Source organism: Arachis hypogaea, chromosome 7 (genome assembly GCF_003086295.3).
Source record: "Arachis hypogaea cultivar Tifrunner chromosome 7, arahy.Tifrunner.gnm2.J5K5, whole genome shotgun sequence".
NCBI lineage: Eukaryota > Viridiplantae > Streptophyta > Magnoliopsida > Fabales > Fabaceae > Arachis > Arachis hypogaea.
In genome coordinates, this window is record NC_092042.1 from 35,993,341 (window position 1) to 36,016,200 (window position 22,860).

Genomic DNA, 22,860 nt, shown 5'->3' on the forward strand with positions numbered 1-22,860 from the left:
TGATTAACAGATTTGGTACCCATTATGTGTGACCATGTCACTAGGGCAATTTTTCTTTAATTTTATAAGCCTCTTTCTCCGCAAATATTAACATTTGGTTGTTTTTTATTAAGAAGGACAAAACCATCATTTTTATGAGAAATTAAAAAAGATACAGAGACTCATGAATTTACTCTGTTTGCTCATAAAAATAAGTAGAATCATGCTAATAAAAGTATGACTCGTTTATAAACGGATTATTTTAGCTCGACTTGAATAACTTCTAAATTAAGAGAAACAAAGTTGAGCGGACATGAGTGTGTTCGTTTGGTCTTTTTTCTTTTCTTAAAAACAAATATATAAGTTTTTTATTATTATAATATTAATTTCTTAACTAAATTTTTAGACTTTACTGTGTGTAGTATGAAAATATATAAATAATAAAATTATTTGACATGCATGGTTATTAGCCAAAAATTGCTAAAATAATTATCTAGTAATTTTTTCATAATTTAGTTTTTTTATAAAACAAATAAAAATAAAAAAACTAGTAAAATGAGTCAATTCGTCATTTTAAAAGAGGTGCGTTCTATGGTACCTTTATTATAGTGGCTAAACTGTCTAATTTACCTTTTAAAATAAAAAATAAAATATTTAAAATAAAAAATAAATTATGTAAAATTTATTAAATATTATTTATTTACTCTTTTTAGTAACTTAGGTACAATCGAATAGACACCATAGCATTTACCTTCAAAACTCAAAAGAAGTTAAATTTGACTCGGCATTTTCTTACTTTGTTTGAAAAAAATAACATTTTTTTTTAATTTGGCCTTACTGCTTTTGTGAATCCGTCTTGGTTTGTTTAACATCTCCCTCGCTATATATATAATTATGATAGGTATATTTTAAAATTAGTCACTAATATAAAATATATATTAGAATATAAATACATATTAAAAATAAATTAAACAATATATATTTATATATAAATATATTTGTGGTTGAATTTGATATATAAATAATATTTTTGATATATATATATTTATTGAAAAGTTATGTCATTAAATAAAAACTATATATTCAAACCTTCAATTCGGCTCGAGAAAGATATGGCCTATTCTTTTCATCACGAGCCATAAGCACTTTCCCTGGTTCCTGTTTCGATTTAATCCACTCTTTTCGGACAACAGGATGATTCCACATATCTTCCATATTTTCTGCAGATACTCTAGAGTCCCAGTATGTGTCACCACTTGTTTCTATATTTGAAGGGGAACAAAATTATAAGAGTATGAAAGAGGAAACAAGATTGTAACCAAACAATAAACTTATCAATCCATTTGTAAATTACGCAGCTTAAAACCACCAGGGTAGAAGAGAGATGAATCTAACACCCCACATAACATTTCGTTTTTCCACAATTTCATCTACTCAGTATACAGAAGGGGGACAAGGAGTAAAAAAAATAACTAAATTATTAGTGTGATAAATCACTCTGAGAAAAAGATAAATTGTTTCTAACAAGATATCTACTAAATAAACTACACTATTATTATTGCTTTCATATATAACTATAAGTAATTGCTACCCCAAATAAAATCGCCAATCTTTTATGAGAGATATCAAATTATTTAATAAGAGATATCTTATAATGTCACAAAAATAAATTGCATTATTTTTTACGATGAATAAATTAGTAATCATTATTTAGTTGATTCAAATAATTATTATAATAATCATACACAATATATATTTATTATTAACATAAAGTTTTATTTATTTTTAATATTTTATTATTAATCATGAAATAAATAAAAAATTCAAGTTTAAGATTTTTTTATCAAAATTTAAAATATTTTATATTATGACATAAAATATTAAAAATAAATATGATTTATTATATTAATAATAAATATATATTTCATGTTTTTATCATTTGTATAATTTGAATCAACCAAATAATTGTCACTGCTAAAATATTTATACAATGATTTGATGGATATTTTGGTCGAATAAACTAAAATGTATATTTTTTAATTTTGATTTTATAGAAGAGAAGAATGTATATTTTTTTACTAACGGAAGAGAAGACTAGTGCCATTTAAATATTTAATTATATTGCAGGAAAGAGAGTACCATTTTCTTTAATCTCATATCTTTTGATTTTGTAAGTTATTATGTTAAAATAATTTTTCCTCTGATGATGATCCTATATTTTTGGCTATTCAAGTTAATTTCATCGACTTTAAATGGATTCCTACTGAGTGTTATTTTTGGGTCAGCCATTAAATTTATATTTTGGACAGATAGTTTATCCTAAAGTTATTAATACTATATTTTTATATTTTACTTAATATTTTTATACTATATAATAATATTATTTTTGTTTTCAAATTATTTATTTTAATATAAATATTATAATATTTATTAAGTTTAATGTTCACTTTCAAGATTTTACTTTGTTATATATAATTTTAAAAATTATATATACCCCTAATTAAAAATATATGATTCGTGAAAAGGAAATCCAAAATTATTGTTAGTTGAGTTGAATTTTACGACATATTAATAATATATGAAACTTTTTAGATATTTCATAAATACTAATTTTACTATAATTTTAGCTATTAATTTTAATTATAAAATTTATATATAATTAAAATTAACGGCTAAAAAGATTGAAACATTGGTATTTCTGGAATAACCGAATTTCATCCGACAATATATATTCCATTAAGAATGACACTTTACAAAGTTATATTAAAAAATTGTTATTGTCTGCTAAGATCAATACAATAATAGAATAAACGAAGTGAAATTCAAATAATTAAAGAGCAATTACGGTATATATATGGTGCACTTGGATGAATCGATCACTCACCTTTTGAAATATCTGATAAAAGTACAAAAGATCCAACAGATCCAGTACGAGAATGAGCTTGAGATAGACCACTCCTGAACTCAGATCTTCTTTCATCAAAAGAGTTTCTGCACAAATTTAAAAAAATGGCAATAAGATATTCTAATCCACTCCTATTATGTTCAATCCTTCCCTAAATTACAACCTAAAAAAGAAATAATATATATGGTAAATATCATCTAGGATATTTCCCTTATTCTTTACTGTTTAAAGTTTATTAAAGACCATTGCGTTTGTGTGAAACTATTTGGGAAAGAAATTTTGTATATGCCTTTTCTTATCTTACATACTGGATTTTTTTAATAATAAAAATCGAATTTTAGATACTTTTGTCATAAAAACTAATAGACTATGAGATGAATTGCATGATAAGAATATGTGCACCGCAGAGCAGATGAGTCTAAGCCGTTGCAAATTAGTTAGAAGAGAGAGTGCATCTGTTAGTTAGTTATGGTAAGAAATTACTATATATAGCTAAGAGCTTAACTAACAGTGTAATTAAGATTCATTTCACAAATTTAGCAATAACATATGCCGTGGCAAATTGATGTAACTGGAGCAAGAAATCTAGAGTTTCACAGGTGAAAAAGATAAGATGCATTGTTATGGTCTTGGTTATTAGCCTCCATGTCAAAACCTTTCACTACTCGCATGGTAGGTGTATGTATATGCGTATCAAGTGTGAAACAGGTTAGAAGATTATTTATAATCTCAAATCAGAGCCAGAATAATGCAATTGAAGAATAAGTTAAGTAATATAAGGATTGGAAGTGCAATAAGTGAGTATGTGTTAGCAATCAATAGGTGAACCGATTCGAAAAAGTAATCAGATTAATGCATTGATAGAGATCACAGTTGTGGTGTAAATAAAGACCAACCAGTCTCTCAGTTGGAGAGTTAGAAGCATTGCTAGTTGCACATGAAAGTATGCTTGAAAGGTTCAAACAACCAGATTCATTAATTCAGGCTAATTTAGCTCAACACTCCAATAATTTATAATGGTAGAGGAGGTTTTAGGAGAAGCTTTAGAAGTATAGAGGTGGCTTTTGAGGAGGCAGATCAGTGACGGGTGGACAATTCTTCTCAAATGGAGGAAGGTATGACAATATTGATTCAAGATTCAAAAATAGTGATGGTGCAAGATTCACTAATGGTGAGTGGCAACAGTAATATCAGTTTAATGATGGTGGAGGCAGGCCAATTTCTCAAGTCTGTGGAAAGATTGGTCATATAGCTCTGATGCACCACTATTTCGTGGTATATTTTGTGCTTAATTTAAGTGGATTTTATCCACTTTTTTCATATTTATTTAATGAAATAGCATGGTTTCATGATTTTTTCTTAAATTGTGCTAAGTGTAAAAACATGTTTTTTAGGCCTTTAATTGGTTAGTTTTAATTCACTTTTGATTCCACTAGATACCTTGATGTGTTTGTTAATGAATTCAGGTTGAAAAGGTTAGGAATGGATCAAAGAAATGAAGAGAAAAGCATGCAAAATGGAGATATCATGGAAAATCAAGGATTTGGGATGCACTCATCGACGCGCACGCGTGAAGTTGAAGTCGCACGGTGACGCGTACGCATACATGACGCGTACGCGTGGATGAAAAATCGCCAAGCGACATGTATGTGTGACCCACGCATACACGTCGACGCTCGCACGTGACTTCATTAAAGTGAAAACAATAGAGGCAAATTCTGGATTTCCCAGGCCCAAATCCAACTCACTTTTGAGCCTATTTCATGCAGAAATCAAGAGGAGTCAAGGGGGAAGTCATAATTGAATTTTGGAGGGAATGCTTTAGTTAGTTTCTAGAGAGAGAAACTCTCTCTTCTCTCTAGAATTAGGTTAGATGTAGATTAGGAATACTTAGATCTAGGTTTAATTCATGCTTTGATTTACTTTTCTTTTATCAATTCTTGTTTTTCTACCTTTGCTTTCTTAGATTAGTGATTTACTTCTTGTAATTCTTTACTTTTATATTGATGCACTCTTCCTCCTTCTATTTTTCTTTTAATGCAATTCATGTTTTATGTTCCTTTATTGTTTAATTATTTTGTTCTTATTATTTCCTTGCACTTGGTAGTGTTAGATTTTATATTTCTTGTCATTTTACTACGCTTTTCTTTTATGCCTTCCAAGTATTTGACAAAATGCTTGGAAGGATGCTAGAGTAGATTTTTCTCTTCTTGGCTTTTGTTGAGTAATTAGAGACTCTTGAGTTATCAAACTCTTTTGTTAATTAATAATTGAAAGTTGCTAGTTGATTTGAATTCCACTAAAGCTAGTCTTTCCTTAGGAGTTGACTAGGACTTGAGGAATCAAATTGATTATTTTCACTTGACTTTCCTTCATAGTTAGAGGTTAACTAAGTGGAGCAATGGACAATTCTTGTCACAATTGGGGAGGATAATAAGGATAGGACTTCTAGTTCTCATTCCTTACCAAGAGCTTTCTTAGCTATTAGTTTAATTCTTGCAATTTACTCTTCATGTTCCTTATTCAAAACCCCAAAATACTTGTCCCATAACCAATAATAAGAACACTTCCCTGCAATTCCTTTGAGAGACGATCCGATATTTGAATACTTCGATTTATATTTTTAGGGTTTGTTACTTATGACAACCAAATTTTTGTATGAAAGGATTGTTTGTTGATTTAGAAACTATACTTGCAACGAGATTTTATTGTGAAATTCTAAACCATCAATTTTCCCTTCATCAAAAATGGCACCGTTGCCGCAAAAATTGAAATTCTAAACCATCGATTCTACCTCTCAGGTGTTGGTACAGATTTAACGTAAATTTGTTTTGATTTAGAAGAGTCAAGCCAGAGATCACAATATGGTCATTTAGGATCACAAGCCATTCCTCAGGCAAATCTCAGCAATGTGGTGGCCACACCAGCAACAATGTACGATCAGAATTGGTACCCGGATAGTGGAGCCACACATCATATGACTCTAGATCCTCAGAACTTGACAGAAGGAGAAAGCTATGCAGGATCAGAGCAAGTTGCTTACAAATCAACTCTGTTAGAAACTCATATTTCAAAACTGATTTAAGTTCTAGGCAATTCTTGTTGGCTAACTTACTGTATGTACTTAAAATTACCAACAACTTTCTTATCATGAATAAATTATGTTGTGATAATGGTGTGTTTTTTGAGTTTCATGTTGACCAATGCTATGTGAAATCTCAAAAAACTAAAGAGTTGATTCTTCAAGAAGATGTAGAGAAAGGACTATATAAGTTTTTTAATTTTACTCCTTTGAAAATAAACCCAGGTGCTTATAGCATTGTACTCATGACAATTGATAAGTTTCTTTTTTGGCATGCAAGGCTGGGTCATGCATCAAACAGAGTAGTAAATGTAGTGTTGAAGTCTTGTACTTTGTCTTCTGTTAAGAATAAATTAGTTTATACAACATGTAATTCGGGAAAAACTCATTAACTCCCATTTTCAATTTCAAAATTTGTATATACTACTCCCTTAAAATCAGTGTACTTAGATATTTGGGAACCTGCTCCAGTCTCATATCAATTTGATAATTTTTACTTTGTTAATTTCATTGATGCAAATTCAAAATTTACTTGGCATACTTGTTGAGGTCTAAAACACAACGTAAATTAATATTCCAAAATTTCAAAAAGATGGTTAAATTACAGTTGAATTCCAAATTAAAGATGTTTCAATCTGACAATGCTGTTGAGTATGATAGATTGTTAAAGTTTTCACATCCCTCAACAAAATGGCATTGCAGAGAGGAAGCATAGACATGTAGTAGAAATAGGGTTGACTCTTCTTGTTGGGGATGAAATGCCTGCTAAACTGAAGAGAGATGCTTTCTTAACAGCAACTCAACCTATTAATACTCATCCAACACCAACACCAACACTTTAGAATCTGTCACCAAGTGAGAAATTATTTGTCTAAAAGTCAGATTACATAAGTCAGCTCAAGCAATGCAATCACAACCTCATCTTCACCTCCCTCAAGACTAAATCAACTCTTGATCTCAACACAAACTGATCAACAGATAGCATTTGTCGCCGAACCACTTACATTACCTCAATCAATCCTCATCATCTATTGCTATTCACAGTCCTCATCAATTCACTTCTCACACTTTCTCACCTCAGCTAAATACTATTCAGAACTCGATTGTTCATCTTAGATCTTGAGATTGTACTATAACCAACACTCATCCTATGGTGACAGGAAGCAAGTCAGGTGTGTTGCAACCTAGAATTTTTTAAGTTGCTATGGGGCCAAAGTCTATGAAAAATACGTTATTGCATCCTAAGCGGAAAGATGTTATGAATGCTGAATATGATGCTTTGCTCAAGAGTAATATTTGGCAGCTAGTACCATTATCCCAGATGAAGAAGAAATTGATAGCAAATGAGTGTTTAGAATTAAGTATAATTCAAATAATAACTCAACAAGTACAAAGCCCGATTGGTAGCATAAGAGTTTTTTTAGAAACCTCCAGTGATAAAACCAACCTTAATCAGGGTGGTTGTCCTTACACTTGCACTAGCTAATGAAACCTTTTATTATAAAAATCATAGATGATTATATATTAAATAGATTGACACCATTATTGTCAAAACCATAATTATCTCAAACAACGGTTTTTATATTAAATTTATTGACATTTTTCTTTTCCAATCTATCAACAATTTGGCTTGATAGGCTAAAGTTTTTAGTTTATTAAAATTGTCTTTTAAAAAAAAATTAGCTTTTCAAACGTGACTTCTAAAATAAAAGTGACTTTTAAAATATACAAACAATAACAATTGTGTTTAGTATAATTAAATAGCTTTAAAAATTTTAAAAATTATAACAGACACAAAAAAAATGAAAATTTTCATCATAAATGAAATTTGGCATTAATGATTAATTAAAGATAAATTTAGATATTTATTAATATATGGAGTTATATTAAATTTTTTAATTTTAATAAATATAAGCTAATTATGATAAAAGTATTTTTATATGCTTTCAAAAAATTTCTAATTTTTTAAAATTATAAACACAAATACATTATTTTTTTATTTACTAAATATAAAATAAAATACTTATATTATTAAAAAGTAAAGCACTTCTTGAAAAATTTTTATCAAATCATGTCAAACTAAAATTCGATGAGGTTATCAACTATCTCAGTTACATTAATTTTAACTCTTAGACCAACGGTTCAATAAAATAAAGAGTAAATTATTAAAATGATATTCAAAAGTTTAAATTACTGACAAAAATAATTTTAAAAAATCCAAATCATAAATGAGCTTTCAAAAGATTTAAAAATACAAAAAAACAAAAGATATTAAATATATATTTTAAAAAAGGATTTAATTTATATATATATATATATATATATATATATATATATATATATCAGATTTTGATATAAATTTTTATAAATAATATTAAAAAAAAGATATTTTCATACTTAAAATTTAATAATTTTATGATAAGTGAAATGTTTTCAAAAAAAAATTTCAAATGACTAACTTTTATTGAAAAAAGAATCTAGAGATTAAATTTTGTTTTGATTTTTTGTATGCACCTTCTATTAAAATGTCTTACAAAAATTTAAATCAAATGGATAAATTATTTGTTAAATACAAAAGATTTTTGTTATTTAATAAAAAGTATAATATTTATGAGATCATTTTTGTTATATTTTTAAATTATTCAAAGGTTTATTATTTGTTATTTATATTTTTAAGAATTATTTTTGTTAACGGTATAAATTTTTCGATATTATTTTAGTAGTTTATCCTAAATTAAATGTAACAAATATTAACGGATATAGTTTATAAATCTCATTTGCAATTGATAATATCTTTTCTACAATTGATTATTATTAATTACGTTGCATTTGTTAAGTGTTTTCAATAGAAATATGAACATATTGAGATATATAACGATTTTTATATTTTTTCTGTATAGTATTTATTTATATTTTAAAACATATTTATGTTTTTTAATATTTATGTATTCTGCTTTGAAACAATTAACAAATGAAACGATAATATTATTATCTTAGAAAAATATGCATATGATTGTAATATATTGTTTTTATGAAAAATTACTAAGCTTCTTTTTCTCTATTAGAAGAGTTTTTTTTGGTCAAGTGAGCTTTTTTCTTTTTAAGTAAAAATAATTATAGGAGGCTCAATAAAAATTTGGATAAGAGTTTAATAGGCCAAGACCAAAAAACACATGCTGGGAAGGTAATGGATAGAGCTCCATGGCCATAAGATGCCCCTGCTATCCAAGGAGATAAAGACTGTATCAGGTTGCACGCTGGTAGGTTAGGGAGGCAGTGAGGTCATGTGGCCTTCTGCTGAGGCAGGTCAGGTCGGTGATGGTGGCGTCCGAGCACACCAGTGGTGGCCGAACCGATCGGTGGTATTGGTCGGGTTGGAGAGTGAACAACGCTCGAGATTGCTGCGATGAAGGCTGGAAAACGTGAGGAGGTGAGCAGATTAGCCATAGGTGGTATGGCACATGTAGGTTGTCCTGTGGCGGCCAATGAAAGCGATGCAGCTGTGATCGATAGAGTATATGTTGTGAATGTTAGGGGTTTGAGAGGTGTTAGAAAAGTAAGTATGGTAAGAAGTTTTAGGAGAAAATATAATTTGAACACGTTGGAATTAATAGAAACAAAAAAAAATGTGGTAACAAAGTTTGATATGATGCAACTTTGGGGGAGTAATACGGTTTGTTGGGAATTTGTGGGGTTAGAGGGGGCTTCTGGTGGTTTGTTATTATTGTGGGATGATATCGTTTTTAGGATGAGTAATTGTTATAAACAGGTGAGATGGTTGTACATTGAGGGAGTGTTATTAAAAAATAATTTTAGATGTGCTGTCTGTCTGGTATATGGTGCACATACAAAGGAAGACAAACTTGAGGTATGGGAAGAATTGAGTTTTTTGTCAGGATTGTGCCAGGTTCCGTTCTGCTATATGGGTGACTTTAATGAGATTGTCAACATAGATGAGAGGAAAGGAGCTACCACTTTGAATGCTTCAGCGGAATACTTTTGAATCTGGAACCAGGATATGGAGTTGGTGGACCTTGCTCTAAATGACCATGTGTTTACATGGTTTTGGGGTCATGTAGTCACATTGACCGCATTCTAGTCAGAATGGAGTGGTTGGAAGAGCTTCCGGAGTTGCGCCTCAAAAGTGAGTCGAGAGGGTTATCAGATCACTGCCCACTAGTTGTGGAAGACATAAGAATGGCAAGGGTATCGAGACCTTTTCGGAGTCTTGATTCTTGGTTCATACATGAAGGTTTTTTGAGAATGGTTAGGAGAGAATGGAGAGGTTTAGGGGATGTGCAGTTTAGTGATAAGTTGAAGGCTTTGACTGTTCCGTTAGGAAAATGGCACAAGAAGAATTTTAGTGTTATGGATGTGAGGATAAAGAAGTTTGAAGATGAGATCAAGAAGATAGATGATATGGTTAATAAGGAGCAGTATGACGGGATTGTGGAAGCACAACGAAAGGCGTTGGTGTGTTCCTGTGAGAAGTAGTATGTCAGGAAAGAGAGTCATTGGAAACAAAGGTCACGATCTCAGCATGTGAAGGATATGGATAAGAATACCAGGTATTTTAACAGTGTAGCCTTGATGAGATAGAGGAACAATTGGGTTGAAGCATTGATGATCAATGGGAGATTGGTGAGGAATCAGGCAAGAATTAAGGTTGCAATCATGAACTTTTATAAGGATTTATACCATTAGGAAGTTTCTCCACTTATAGGTTTTCGTGACGGACTGGTGAATAGAATAACTGAGGATGAATCTGTAGATCCAGAACGAATGCCTTCCTGTGTAGAAATCAAAGAGGAAGTTTGAGATTGTGAGTCGACTACACCAGGGAGTGATGGTACAATATGAATTTCATCAAAAAGTGCTGGGACGAGATTGGAGTGGAGTTTACTGCTGCCGTCTTGAGTTTCTTTCAGTCAGGCAAGCTATCTAAAGACTCTAATGTTACCTAGGTGGCTTTAGCACCCAGATTTGTTGAAGCTACGGAGATAAAGGACCTTCGACTGATAAGTATGGTAGGGTGTGTGTATAAAATTGTTTCTACGGTGTTTTCTTAGAAGATGCGGAGAGTGCTGCCAGGTCTTGTAGGGAAGACTCAAAGTGCATTTGTAAAGGGGAGAAAAATACATGACGGGACACTAATAGCGTGTGAGACTGTCCAGTGGCTAAAAGTCTGGAAGATGTGCGCGGCTATAATTAAGTTGGATTTTCAGAAAGCATGTGACAGGGTCAAGTGGCATTTTGTGGATGTTGTTTTACATAAGATGGGGTTCGGTCTTAGGTGGAGAGAATGGGTCAGCGAATAGTTGGTACAATATCTATGTCGATTCTCATAAATGGGTCCCCGTCTAAGCCTTTTCGGATGGAATGTGATCTGAGGTAGGGTGATCCTATCTCTCCTTTTCTTTTTGTATTGGTTGTTGGTGTTTTATATCGAATGGTTGGGGAGGCAGTATGGAATGGGCAAATTACGCTTCTTTTGGTAGGAAGGGATAGTATTGAACTGTCTCATCTTTAATTTGCAGATGATACTATCCTATTCTGCCCTCAGGAGGAAGACACTATCAGAAACTATAAGAGGCTGTTGAGGTGCTTTGAGATTATGTTTGAGTTGAGCATCAACTTTGAAAAGTCAAGTTTGATTCCTGTCAATTGTGAGCCAGGTTGGACACGAAGGATGTGCAGTTTGTTGGGGTGCAAGGAGAATTCGCTACCAGTAAAGTATCTTGGAATATCTCTAGGTTCAAATCCAAGACTTGTCAAGACTTAGAAACCAGTGATAGACAAAGTGGAAGCAAAACTCAGTATGTGAAAAGCAAGAACACTCAATAAGGCTGGTAAGCTAGTTCTTGTTAAGTCTGTCCTTAATAGTCTGCCTGTGTATTATCTTAGCTTATATTAAGATGCCAAAGTCTAGGCAGAAAAGTTGATTTCACTGCAAAGGAGATTTTTGTAGAGTAAGGAGGATGAGAAAGCTGGGGTTCCATTAGTAAAATGGGAACTGGTGCAAGCTCCGAAAAAATTAAGCGGTCTGGGAGTAGAAGATGCAATGATTCGCAAAACAACCCTCTTGTTTAAGTGGTGATGATGATTTTCAAAAGAAGATTGTTTGTTATGGAAGAAGATTATGTGTTTGTGTAATAACTTGAATCCATCAAAGATGCTTAGTAGTCAACCTGTGCCTAAATAGGGTGGTCCTTGGAAGGATATTTGTCGGTTATAGATTATTAATCTACATGTAAGGGAGAAGTTGATTCGGGACTTGAGTTGGGAGATAGGGGATGGAAGGAGAGTTCGATTCTGGGAGGACATCTGGCTACAAAGTGGTGCATTGAAAGATATTTTTTCAAGACTTTTTCTCAGTTTCAAACCAATGAGGTTCTATTATAAGGGTTTGTGGTTTCAGGGATGGGTTAGAATGGATATGAAATTTTCAATGGATAAAGGAGTTGTTCCAATGGAAGATGGAATTACTTAATCAGCTCCATAAAACCTTATAGTTGGTCAAGCTAACTACTGTGCGAGAGGATCGAGTCATATAGAACTTTGATAAAAAAAATGAATTTATTCTACTAACTCTTTGTGCAGGTTATGCAGGCAGAAATAATCCCGGAGGATATCATCAGTTACAGTTTTACTAGAACTATATAGAGAGGTTATGTTCCACCAAGAGTTGAATTATTTGTTTGGTTTGTTTTGGTAGGAAGAGTAAACACTAAAGAAAGATTGTGTCAACTAGGTGTTATTGGTTAGAAATATATTTTTTGTGTATTGTGTAAAAAAGAGGTAGAGCACATTTTTCACTTGTTTATTAGTTGTGAATATTTTTGGTAAGTGTGGTGTGTTTGGTTGTTTGTGTCAAATAAACTGTGGACGGTCCCAGGTAAATTAAGTAACACTTTGAGAGTTAGATTGAAGCTCCTAAAGGAAAAAAAGAACACAAACGATGGTTGCTTAGTTACTTTGCTGTTATCTAGAATATTTGGCTTGAAAAGAATTATATAATTTTTAAAAACAAACACTTGGGTGTAGAGAAAATCATCAATAAAATAGTACAGTGAACAACTATCAAGACTCCTATAGTTATTAATGGCTATGTCAGAGATGACTATAGTTTCTAACTTTATTTTGTTTATTCTTTGTTCTGACTTGCTCCACTTTATTGTGTCAGAAATGACTATAGTTTCTAACTTTATTTTGTTTATTCTTTGTTCTACTTGCTCCATTTTATTGTGTAGAGTTTTTTATTTCTAAAAAAAATAAACAAGCACAACATATTTTCTATTGGTTACACTACACCTGGAGGGAAAAAAAAAAGGAGTATCTTAGCTTCTACATATCACACGGCAAACAATTTTGAGATTACCTTCTATATATAACAAACAGATCCTAACATTTATATAAGTTCACATAAGAATAAAGGATAAATACGGAAAAATAAAAAAAAATAGTCAATAATAATTAACTATCAGTCTATCAAAAATTTTGTACATTGTGTTATTTAAATTTTTGATATACAATTTTTCAATTTTTGAATCTACGTACAAAAGTTTTATTGACTAATTATGAATCAATTTTAATTGTATTATTCTTTTCTTATTAGAACTGAATAATAAGAGTAAAACGTTTCTAAATTACCATATTAAAGTTTGAGAACTTTGAAGGAACAACACATTTTCAATAATCTATCACGATGAGGGTTCACCTTGATGGAAAACTTTCTTTGGCTAAGAGATAGCTTTTCCAAAATTGCAAAGTTGATTTGTGAGTTACTCTCTTTGTGCCACCTTTATATGCTCTCACAATAAACTCTTCACTTCTTGCTCTGCAAGATAACAATTATTTTAGAGGAAAAATTTATTATAAGAGAAAACGGTTAAATATATAATTATTTATGTGCCTCTTTTTATTGGTTTAAATTTTTAAAAAGAATAGTTTTATAATATATCAGAATTTTTATAATTTAAAAGTCTAAAATTTAATTTTTATTGACTCTAAAATTTTTTTTTTAGTATAAAACAAATAACATATATATATATATATATATTATTTAAGCAGACTTAAAAAAATTGATATATGAGGGAACATGATAAAAATATAACTAATTAACTATATATTTATGTATCTCTTTTTACCCGTTTAAATTTTTGAAAGAAATAATTTTCATGACAAACTCTTTAATGACACACAACATATACATGCATGCAGGGGTGTTAAAAATCCGATCGACTCGGATTCTAGACATATTTTGCTAGATTTAAGTTTGTCATTTTTATCCAGAGTTATTTTTTAGTGGAATTTGAGTTATGTTTCAGGTCATCCGAACTGACCTAAAATTATGTTTTACAATAAAAACATATATTTTAGAGTAAAATTAGTGATATTATATTATACTTTTATACTTTAATTAATATTTTTTATATTATGCGATATTATTTTTGTTTTAGAATAATTTATTTTGGTACAAAAATATATAATATTTGTTAAATTTAATTTTTAAAAATAAAACATTATTTTAATATATAAAATTTATAAATTTATATATACTAATTTTATATCAAATTAATTAATTTATTTTTAAATCGGCCCTGAACACCCCTTCATACATGAATTAGGTAACATGCAAAGTGCAAAGCACGTTTTGAATGAAAAGCAAGTTGAAGTCTATATGTATATATATATAGAACTTACATATCTTCGAAATTTGATAACCATCTAATATAAGCAGCCCCAAAATATACATTTGTAAATGGTTGAAAAAGGAGAGCTTGACTCCCTTCTATTCCATAAGCGCCATAACCTAAGTCACTGTAAGCTAAGGTACATTAATTAACCTTAATGATCATAGAAAATCATAAAATTATTAAATGAATGAAGAACTTTAATTTTGGCAATATATATATATATATATATATACCTCATCAACCAATGAGCAGTTTTTGGTAAGATTTGCATAAGGCCTACAGTAAGCTCTTTAGAGTTGGGGGTAGTTCGCATAACAAGTAATTGTCTATCACTTTCAAGTTCAGCAATAGCACAAACCATTCTCTGCAAAAAATAATTAGGGATATAACAATAATGAGACCCTTTAAATGATAATGTCTAAGTATAATGCTCTTTAATAATTATAGTTGCCATTAACTATGATTTTGGTTTTTAAGATACGGGTGGAAAATTTTTTTGTTCTTATCATTTTTTCATACAAAATTATCTTTAAGATTTAAAACTAAATTTTAAAATCGTCTTTTTTACTTAAATATTAAAATTTTAAATTAAATTGTCCATAATGAAAAGTTATAGAATAAAAAAATAAGAGAAAAAAAAGTGTTTCTGTTCCTGCAAAAGGAAAGAAAAAAAAGGAAGCTGTCCATGATCCACCTCTACCTCCATGTTTGTCGTCATTTCGGTACGATTTTGGTCCCTAAGGTAAGGACAATTTTAAAATCAAGTTAAACATTAGAAACGATTTTCTGTAAAAAAAAAAAAAGATTGTGGATAAAAATTTTTTTTGACTTATCTCTTAAGGACCAAAATCGTACTTAACTTTTAGAATTAGTATTAATTTCTTTCATGAAAGTAACGGAAATCAATAAAATTTAAAGCCGTTACAATAGAAAAATGATACTTATTGTACCACTATTTTTTTTTATACATCTCAAGTGTACATTTTTTTGTATTTAAAACATTTTTTGCATTACTCCCTTTTAATTGTCGCTTTTGAAGAAAAATAGATCCTCAAATTAAATAAAACATTGGTAACTATAATTTAATAGATCATTTTATTTATAGCTATCAAAATGGACTATATTTACTGAGCCATTTTATTTATCCAATTTTATCTTTAAAATTAAGGCTATTTAAATTTTTGGTTAAATTCGATTAATCTAAAAAAATAACGGATTAAACGAATTAATTTATAGATTAAATAGATGATCCATTTAAATTTCATTTTATATTTTTAAAAAATTGTATATTTTTTGCTATTTTTTTTATTCGATCCAAAAATCCAATTCATCAACTGAAAAAATATTGTTTGTTTAAGATTTTTAGTCTAAAAATAAACTTTTTTGTTAAAATATTTTTTAAAAAATAAAATAAAAAAGTAAACAGGCCATTCCATTTAATCCGTCAAGCAAACCATAAACAGTTTGGGTTGAAAATTATAGCCTATGACTAAAGCAAACTTGAGTGGTCTGAGGCTAATTGAGCTAAGCTAGTATGTTTGATAGCCATAATTTCATTCAATATTAGAGAGTTATGTTTTTTCTTCTTTTTCCTATTTTAGAAAGGATTTAATTACTTTATTGGTCTTATAGTTTTACTAAATTTATAATTAGGTTCTGATATTTTTTTTTAATTGAGTCCTTATATTATTTTTAATTTTATAATTAAATTTTTGTTAGTATAAAAGTTGTTAGAATATTTTTTCACAAATTGAAGTTACCCATAATTAAGAACTTAATTAGATCTTTGATCACATATTTTTTGAAAAGAATATTTTGTTAATTTTAATATTTTTGTTATGAAAAGGACCTAACTACAAAATTAAAAGTAGAGTAGAAGTTCAATTAAAAAAAATACAAAAATCTAATTGTAAATTTGATAAAATTATAACTTTTAAAAAATACTTATTTTTTTCATCTTTTTCAAAAAAGATTTTTTTTCAATAGACAAATTATTTTACATTTGGATAGACTTTTTAAAAAGAATTTTCGTGTTTGTTTGGGTGCCATTAAGTTGATAAAATTTCTTTTTCAATAAAAAATCTTTTTCTATTTTTTAGCATGTTTAATACATTTCTAGTAGTAAAAATAAAAACACTAGAAAAATGAAAAATATCTTATTTGAAAAACTACAATTTACATCTTTTTTTAAAATTTTTTTTTTTAATTTTTTTTCACATAATAAATAAAAAAATATTTTTATATTTTGTTATATCGAAATGTAATTGATAAGATTTTTTTTTTACAAGATATCCAAATATAAAATTAATTTTATTTTTCTATAAGATATTTTTAAAAAAAAATAACTCGAAAAAAGATATTTTCTTAGAAATAAACATAAACAAGTCCTTCAAGTATTGAAAACGTCTTTTATTTCTACTTTTTTTTTTAAAAGTAATATATTGTTAGTTTTCAGAGAGATAAAGTTACTGTATTACTTAGTCAATAGAATGAGAGAGATAAACTATAAGTACATCATTCAACAAATATAATTAGTCATATTTTAAAAGGAAGAAGAACTCAGATACTTAGTAAAAATATATATAGAAAAAAATACAAAGTAGAGAATGTCTTTGATGGAAAAAGTATTTTCTGAACCTTAGTGAATCAAATAGAAAAATACTATTTTAATAGCCAAAATGGCTCCCGTACAGCAATAATTAAAAATTCTATATTTCACCTAAAATTTAATAAATTTGCAGACTGATTCAACGTAATTTGGTTCAATTTGAGTTATAAAATTCGGTTTATTTATTTTTTGGACTAAATGAATTATTTTTTTAATTTTGGTTCAATGCTATTACTTTTTTTTTTTGAAGATCCGCCATGAGTACAAGCTTAGTGTGTCACAGAGTAGCAGATGCTGAGTTGCAGGGAGATAGATCGGATTGATTATGATGTGCTGTTTTTTAGATTAAATGAGTTATTTTTTTTGTTCTAGTTCAACGCTATTACTTTTTTTTGAAGGTCCGCCATGGATGAAAAGTGCAAGTTTGGTGTGTCACAGGATAGCAGATGCTGAGTTGCAGGGAGATAGATCGGGTTGGCTATTGTGTGCTATTCTTTGGTTTGGACCTCTTTTGGTCCTAATCCTGACAAAAAAACAGCGTAAATTTTAGCAGCAAATGGAACTTTTTAGAAGACGATGATTCAACTGCAGCGACAATAGAAAGTCACCAGAATATTTAGTGGTATCAGGGAAAAGTAGTGGAGGATCGTTACATGGTGGTGTTGGAGGAACACAGTTGGATGTTCGTGGGGATCTATGATAAATTCAACGACCCAGATGCGCCTGATTACTTGCTTTCGAATTTGTACAACGTAGTGCACAAGGAGCTCAAGGATTTGCTTTGGGATGATGGGGTTGATGGAAATTCTAATTTAGAAGTTAAAAATTCGATCTTGACAACTGGAAATGATGATAGCGATACTTGTGTTGGCTGGATTGATCAACATAATAATAATAATATGAATGATGAAGATGGGTCATCTTGTGCTGCAAGTGGTGGTAGAAATTCTAATTTTGAATAATTTTTTATGATCATGATTTGAAGAGAAAAAAGCGTGGTGAAAGTGGAAGTGAAAACGGAAGTAGTTCTAAGAACAAGTACAGAGGCGTGGTGAAAATGATGAATGTTAAAAATAGTAAAGCTGTTCAAAAGGCTGATTATTAGAGATTCACAATTAATATTCATCCCCAACTACTATTATTATCTATTTGTGAACTCATTCCAATATTTTTTATTAATTTATTTTATTACCTAGTCCATGAAGGACCAGAAAATACTTTTCCCATTAAAAAAAGCTCCATACAAAATATATTCATTGTAGAAAAGAAAAAAAAAAAGAGATCTACTCTTATTTTCTCTCACTTTATATCTTTGCACTATTGAAATATGTATGGGAGCAACTGCCATTTTAAATGAATTATTCTAGAATATATATGCTATGATGGCATGGTGAATATGGTATTTTAAAAAATATTATTAAAATTAAAATAATATTTTTTATTATTTAATAATATTTTTTAAAAAATATTACATTATTTTATTGGTTCTTATAATTTTGTAAAATTTTTAGTTAGATTTTTATACTTTTTTTTAATTAAGTTCTTGCATCAATTTTTTTTAATTGGATCTCTATACTTTTTTTTTATTTAATTTAGTCCTTGCATTAATATTTTTTTTAATTGGGTTCTTATACAATTAAGTCAATTACTATCAAGAAGGACCTAATTGAAAAAAAAATTAGTGCAAAGACCCAATTAAAAGAAAAAATATAAAAGTATAAGGACCTAATTAAAAATTTTACGAAACTATAGAAACTAATAAAGTAATTAAACAAAAAAAAATATTATTAAATATAAAAAATATATAAATTTCATTTTAACAACACTTATATAATTATTGTTGTCACCGTAAACTATAAAAATAGGCATACTAGATTTCAACTTTTAAAATAAGACAAAGTATGTTTTTTATTCTTAAAATTTATTAAAAAATTTAAAAATAATCTTAAATTTTATTTTATTTTAATTTTATCGGTAACAATTTTACAAGAATAAAATTCAATACAAGCTAATTGGATATAATGTTATGTATTATTACTGAATTAGTTTTATTTTTTTTTTAAAATTTGGCTATCAAAAATATATTTGATACAAATTAAAATTTTTTAAAATAAAACCTAAACAAAATAAAAATTTAAAAATATTTTTAAAATATTTAATAAATTTTAAAGACAAAAAATATATTTTATTCTTTAAAATATAAGGGCTCTCTGACTACACTTACCCCTAAAAATGCCTAACAGTCTTAACTAACACGTAACAACTCATACACGCTTAACATCTAAAGATAATATCTATAGTTCTATTCAACATTCTTCAATATATTAGTCAAAGTTGAGAAAATAAAGAATAAAGACAGATAAAATACTGAAATTAAATAAAGACATACAGGGTCTATCTGTGAAGGAAAGTTTCTTCTAATAATAATGTCTGTGACAGCCTGAAAATATTCAACATGAAACAAAGTAAAAAATAACAAAGTGATTATCTAAATATATATTTTTATTATTTTCACCATTTTATATTTTTTTCCACAAACCAATAAAAAATTTAAAAGAAGCTCATAAATAAACGGGCCTTTCAAATTCTGAATTAAATTATTTTATTAGCCTTTATAATTTCATTATATTTATAATTAAATTTATAATTATATATTTATTGTTCTAAAAATATTTAATTTAATAAAATATGTTTAGACATATTTGCTAATAAGAATCTAGTTAGTATGTAGTTACAGATTTAAAAATTTAAGTACAAACTTGAAAATGTAAAAACTTATAAATTAAAAAAAAAATTTAATCAAATTCTAATAACGACAACTTCCTTTTATGTTTCCATGAACGCCATCATAACATCTTATATACATTTTATAATTAGTATCAAATAACAAGAAATTTCAAACTCAATGAAATTAATTTAGGTAGAATTCTTATATTTAATTACCCTCATTTCAGTTTGTGTTAGATAAGGTTGGCCATCAGGATCACGTGAGAGGTGAACCTTTTGACCTTTGACTTCTCCAGCTTTTAACCATTCGGCTTTGACTTCAGGTACCCTCCACATTGCTTCTAAGTCACGATGGTTAACGCAATCATCCCAATAGCTAAAACTTGTGGCCATCCTAACATATAGACCAATTCGATGAATAAAAATTCTAAATTTGCACTTATAACTATAATTATCAAAACCGTGAAAAAAAAAATAGCAAATAGGTTCCTTACTTTTTTTTTTATCTCAAAAATAAATAAATTGTTCACTAAATTTAATTACAAATAAGTTCTTCATCTTTATAAATAGAAAACACATAGATTTCTTCCAATCAGATTTAAACCATTGCGAAGAGATTTTATGTGTCTCCCGTTTATAAATGTTAGGGATTTGTTTGTATTTTAACTTGATGAGAGATTTATTTTATTTGATAAAATATTTAGAAATTTATTTGTCTATTTCTCTATAAATTATACGTTATTGACTATTTTTGAGATGTGTAATATTAAGAAGTCAATTTCTTTTCACTCAAATAAGCCAATTTGTTATTTTATTTATTTTAAATTTTAAATCATAAATTATAAATTTTTAATTCTAAATTATAAAAAAATATAGGAGAATCAAGTTTTAGTTAGCTAACATTAGTCAACTTAAAATTTAGGATTTATAATTTAAGATGTAGGGTTAAGGCCTTAAAAATTTATGAATTAAGGTCTAGAATTTAAAGTAAATAAAATAATTTAAAAATAGCTAATATTAATTTAGAAAAATTGATACCTAAAATTACTCAATATCATAAATTCTAATTTTTTCAAAAACTAAAATTTTTTAAAATTTAAAAAATGAATTAATATTAACTAATCAAAAATTAACTTTTTATACTTTTTTTAGAATATCAAGAATTATCAAAAATAAATAAACAGATAAAATTAGTACTTTCTTAACTTCCTAAAATGGTAAATACATTTTATCTTTTTTTTATCACAAAAATTTTAAAAAAACCAAAATTTTGAAAGTTATATTCCGTAGGTGATTTTAGTCATTAAAATCATATTTTGTACGTTTAATTTTAGGATTCTATTGACCTACAAAATGTAATTAGAAGATTCAGTTCTACTGAATTTTATGGACTAAAAAAAACGAACAATTTTTTTTCAAAAGTGATCTTGAGTTTTATTTTTTATTGTACTTAGAAACAAACAAATTGAAAGTCAAAGATTCAAAACAATTTTTAAACAAGATTGTCAAAGACAAAGCAGATAAAGTCATAGCTACGCCCAATTAATTATTATAATCAAATTACATAGCCTAATTCTGCATAATAACTTATATATATATGTGCGGGAAATTATTTATAATAATTTAGAGTTTAGATCTAAAAAATTTGTAAAGTGATAATGTAATAGAGTAAGATTTATTGGTTCAATAGGTTATTTATTGCAAATGACTCTTCTCAAACAATGTAATAGTGAATATGTCCAAAGTAGGAGAGAGATACCAACTATCAAATAAAAGTACTAACAATTTCAAATATGATGAGCCGAGAATTATAAAAAAAATAGGTACAAATTTGACATACTATGAAGTACGACAATTTAACCAGTATATATTTACAAGGATCACGAAAAAAAAAAACTACAAGGCAACAACAACAATCATATATATTTAAAAAGAGAAATGATAAGAAATGCTAAATGATTATCATAATTTATTGATTTTTATTTATTAATTAGTTATTAATATTTAAAAATATAGATTAAAATATATTATTAAATTATTAAATAAATTTTAATAATTTTCTAACATTTTTCATTTAAAAATGTAAGTAACGAGAATAATCACAAAAAGAAGAAATAATTATTCATTTAAAGATAGACCATAAAGACATGGTAATTTCAATACAAAAGATGAAAACAAATTGATTTTTTATATATTACACATGATGAAGCCTATACCAGTTAATGAATCATGACTATCCATGTACGTTGCAACAAAATTCTACTGACCTAAGATCGATGCACCTGAAATTAAAGATAATAATAATAATAGTAATAAGTGCTAAAAAAATAGATGCATACTTACAAGAAAAAGATGAGATGATTCAGGGCTAGCAAGAAGGATTTGCAAAGGGATAATGGGATGCGATCTCCTCTTTTCGGTGACAACAAAAGAATATGAATGAATAACAACTATTGTTGCCAGGAATGAGATTTGGAGTCGATCTTGTTTTGGCCATTACCAATTTACGGTTGCCATCAAATAAGGGTTACAAAAGATAACACACATTTTTGTGGTGACAAGGATCATTTCAACAATGACACCTTAACATGCCACGGTGTTTAGTCAACGCCTCTTGGCTTGGCATAATAAGTTCCTTAATTTTGAGATCCACGTAAAGATAACATTATATATAATAAAAAATTGAATAATTCTCCACATACAAGCGTTTTTTTATACAAGTATTTACAAGTCATAACACACTTTAAACTGTACTGTACGTTTTCACTGCACCTTCCTCTTCCTCTTCTTCTTCTTTCTCTTCTTTTTCTTCTTTTTCTTTTCTTTTCTTTCTTGCCTTCTCTTTCTCCTTCTTCATTTACGT

The 22,860-nt window shown here is 28.2% G+C and overlaps 1 protein-coding gene across 1 annotated transcript in view; it reads right to left on the reverse strand.

Moving 5' to 3' along the window:
* Positions 1-22,503, reverse strand: part of LOC112704057 (uncharacterized) — a 39,673-nt gene extending 17,170 nt beyond the window's left edge. The window contains exons 1-8 of the mRNA XM_072198625.1: positions 22,341-22,503; positions 20,214-20,391; positions 19,660-19,710; positions 14,896-15,026; positions 14,670-14,786; positions 13,684-13,803; positions 2,864-2,970; positions 1,069-1,241 (exon numbers count right to left, since the gene is read on the reverse strand). Of these exons, the coding sequence (XP_072054726.1) occupies positions 1,069-1,241; positions 2,864-2,970; positions 13,684-13,803; positions 14,670-14,786; positions 14,896-15,026; positions 19,660-19,710; positions 20,214-20,390 (876 nt within the window). The 5' untranslated portion in view covers position 20,391; positions 22,341-22,503. The remainder of the gene's footprint in view (positions 1-1,068; positions 1,242-2,863; positions 2,971-13,683; positions 13,804-14,669; positions 14,787-14,895; positions 15,027-19,659; positions 19,711-20,213; positions 20,392-22,340) is intronic.
* Between the last annotated feature and the right edge of the window lie 357 nt (positions 22,504-22,860).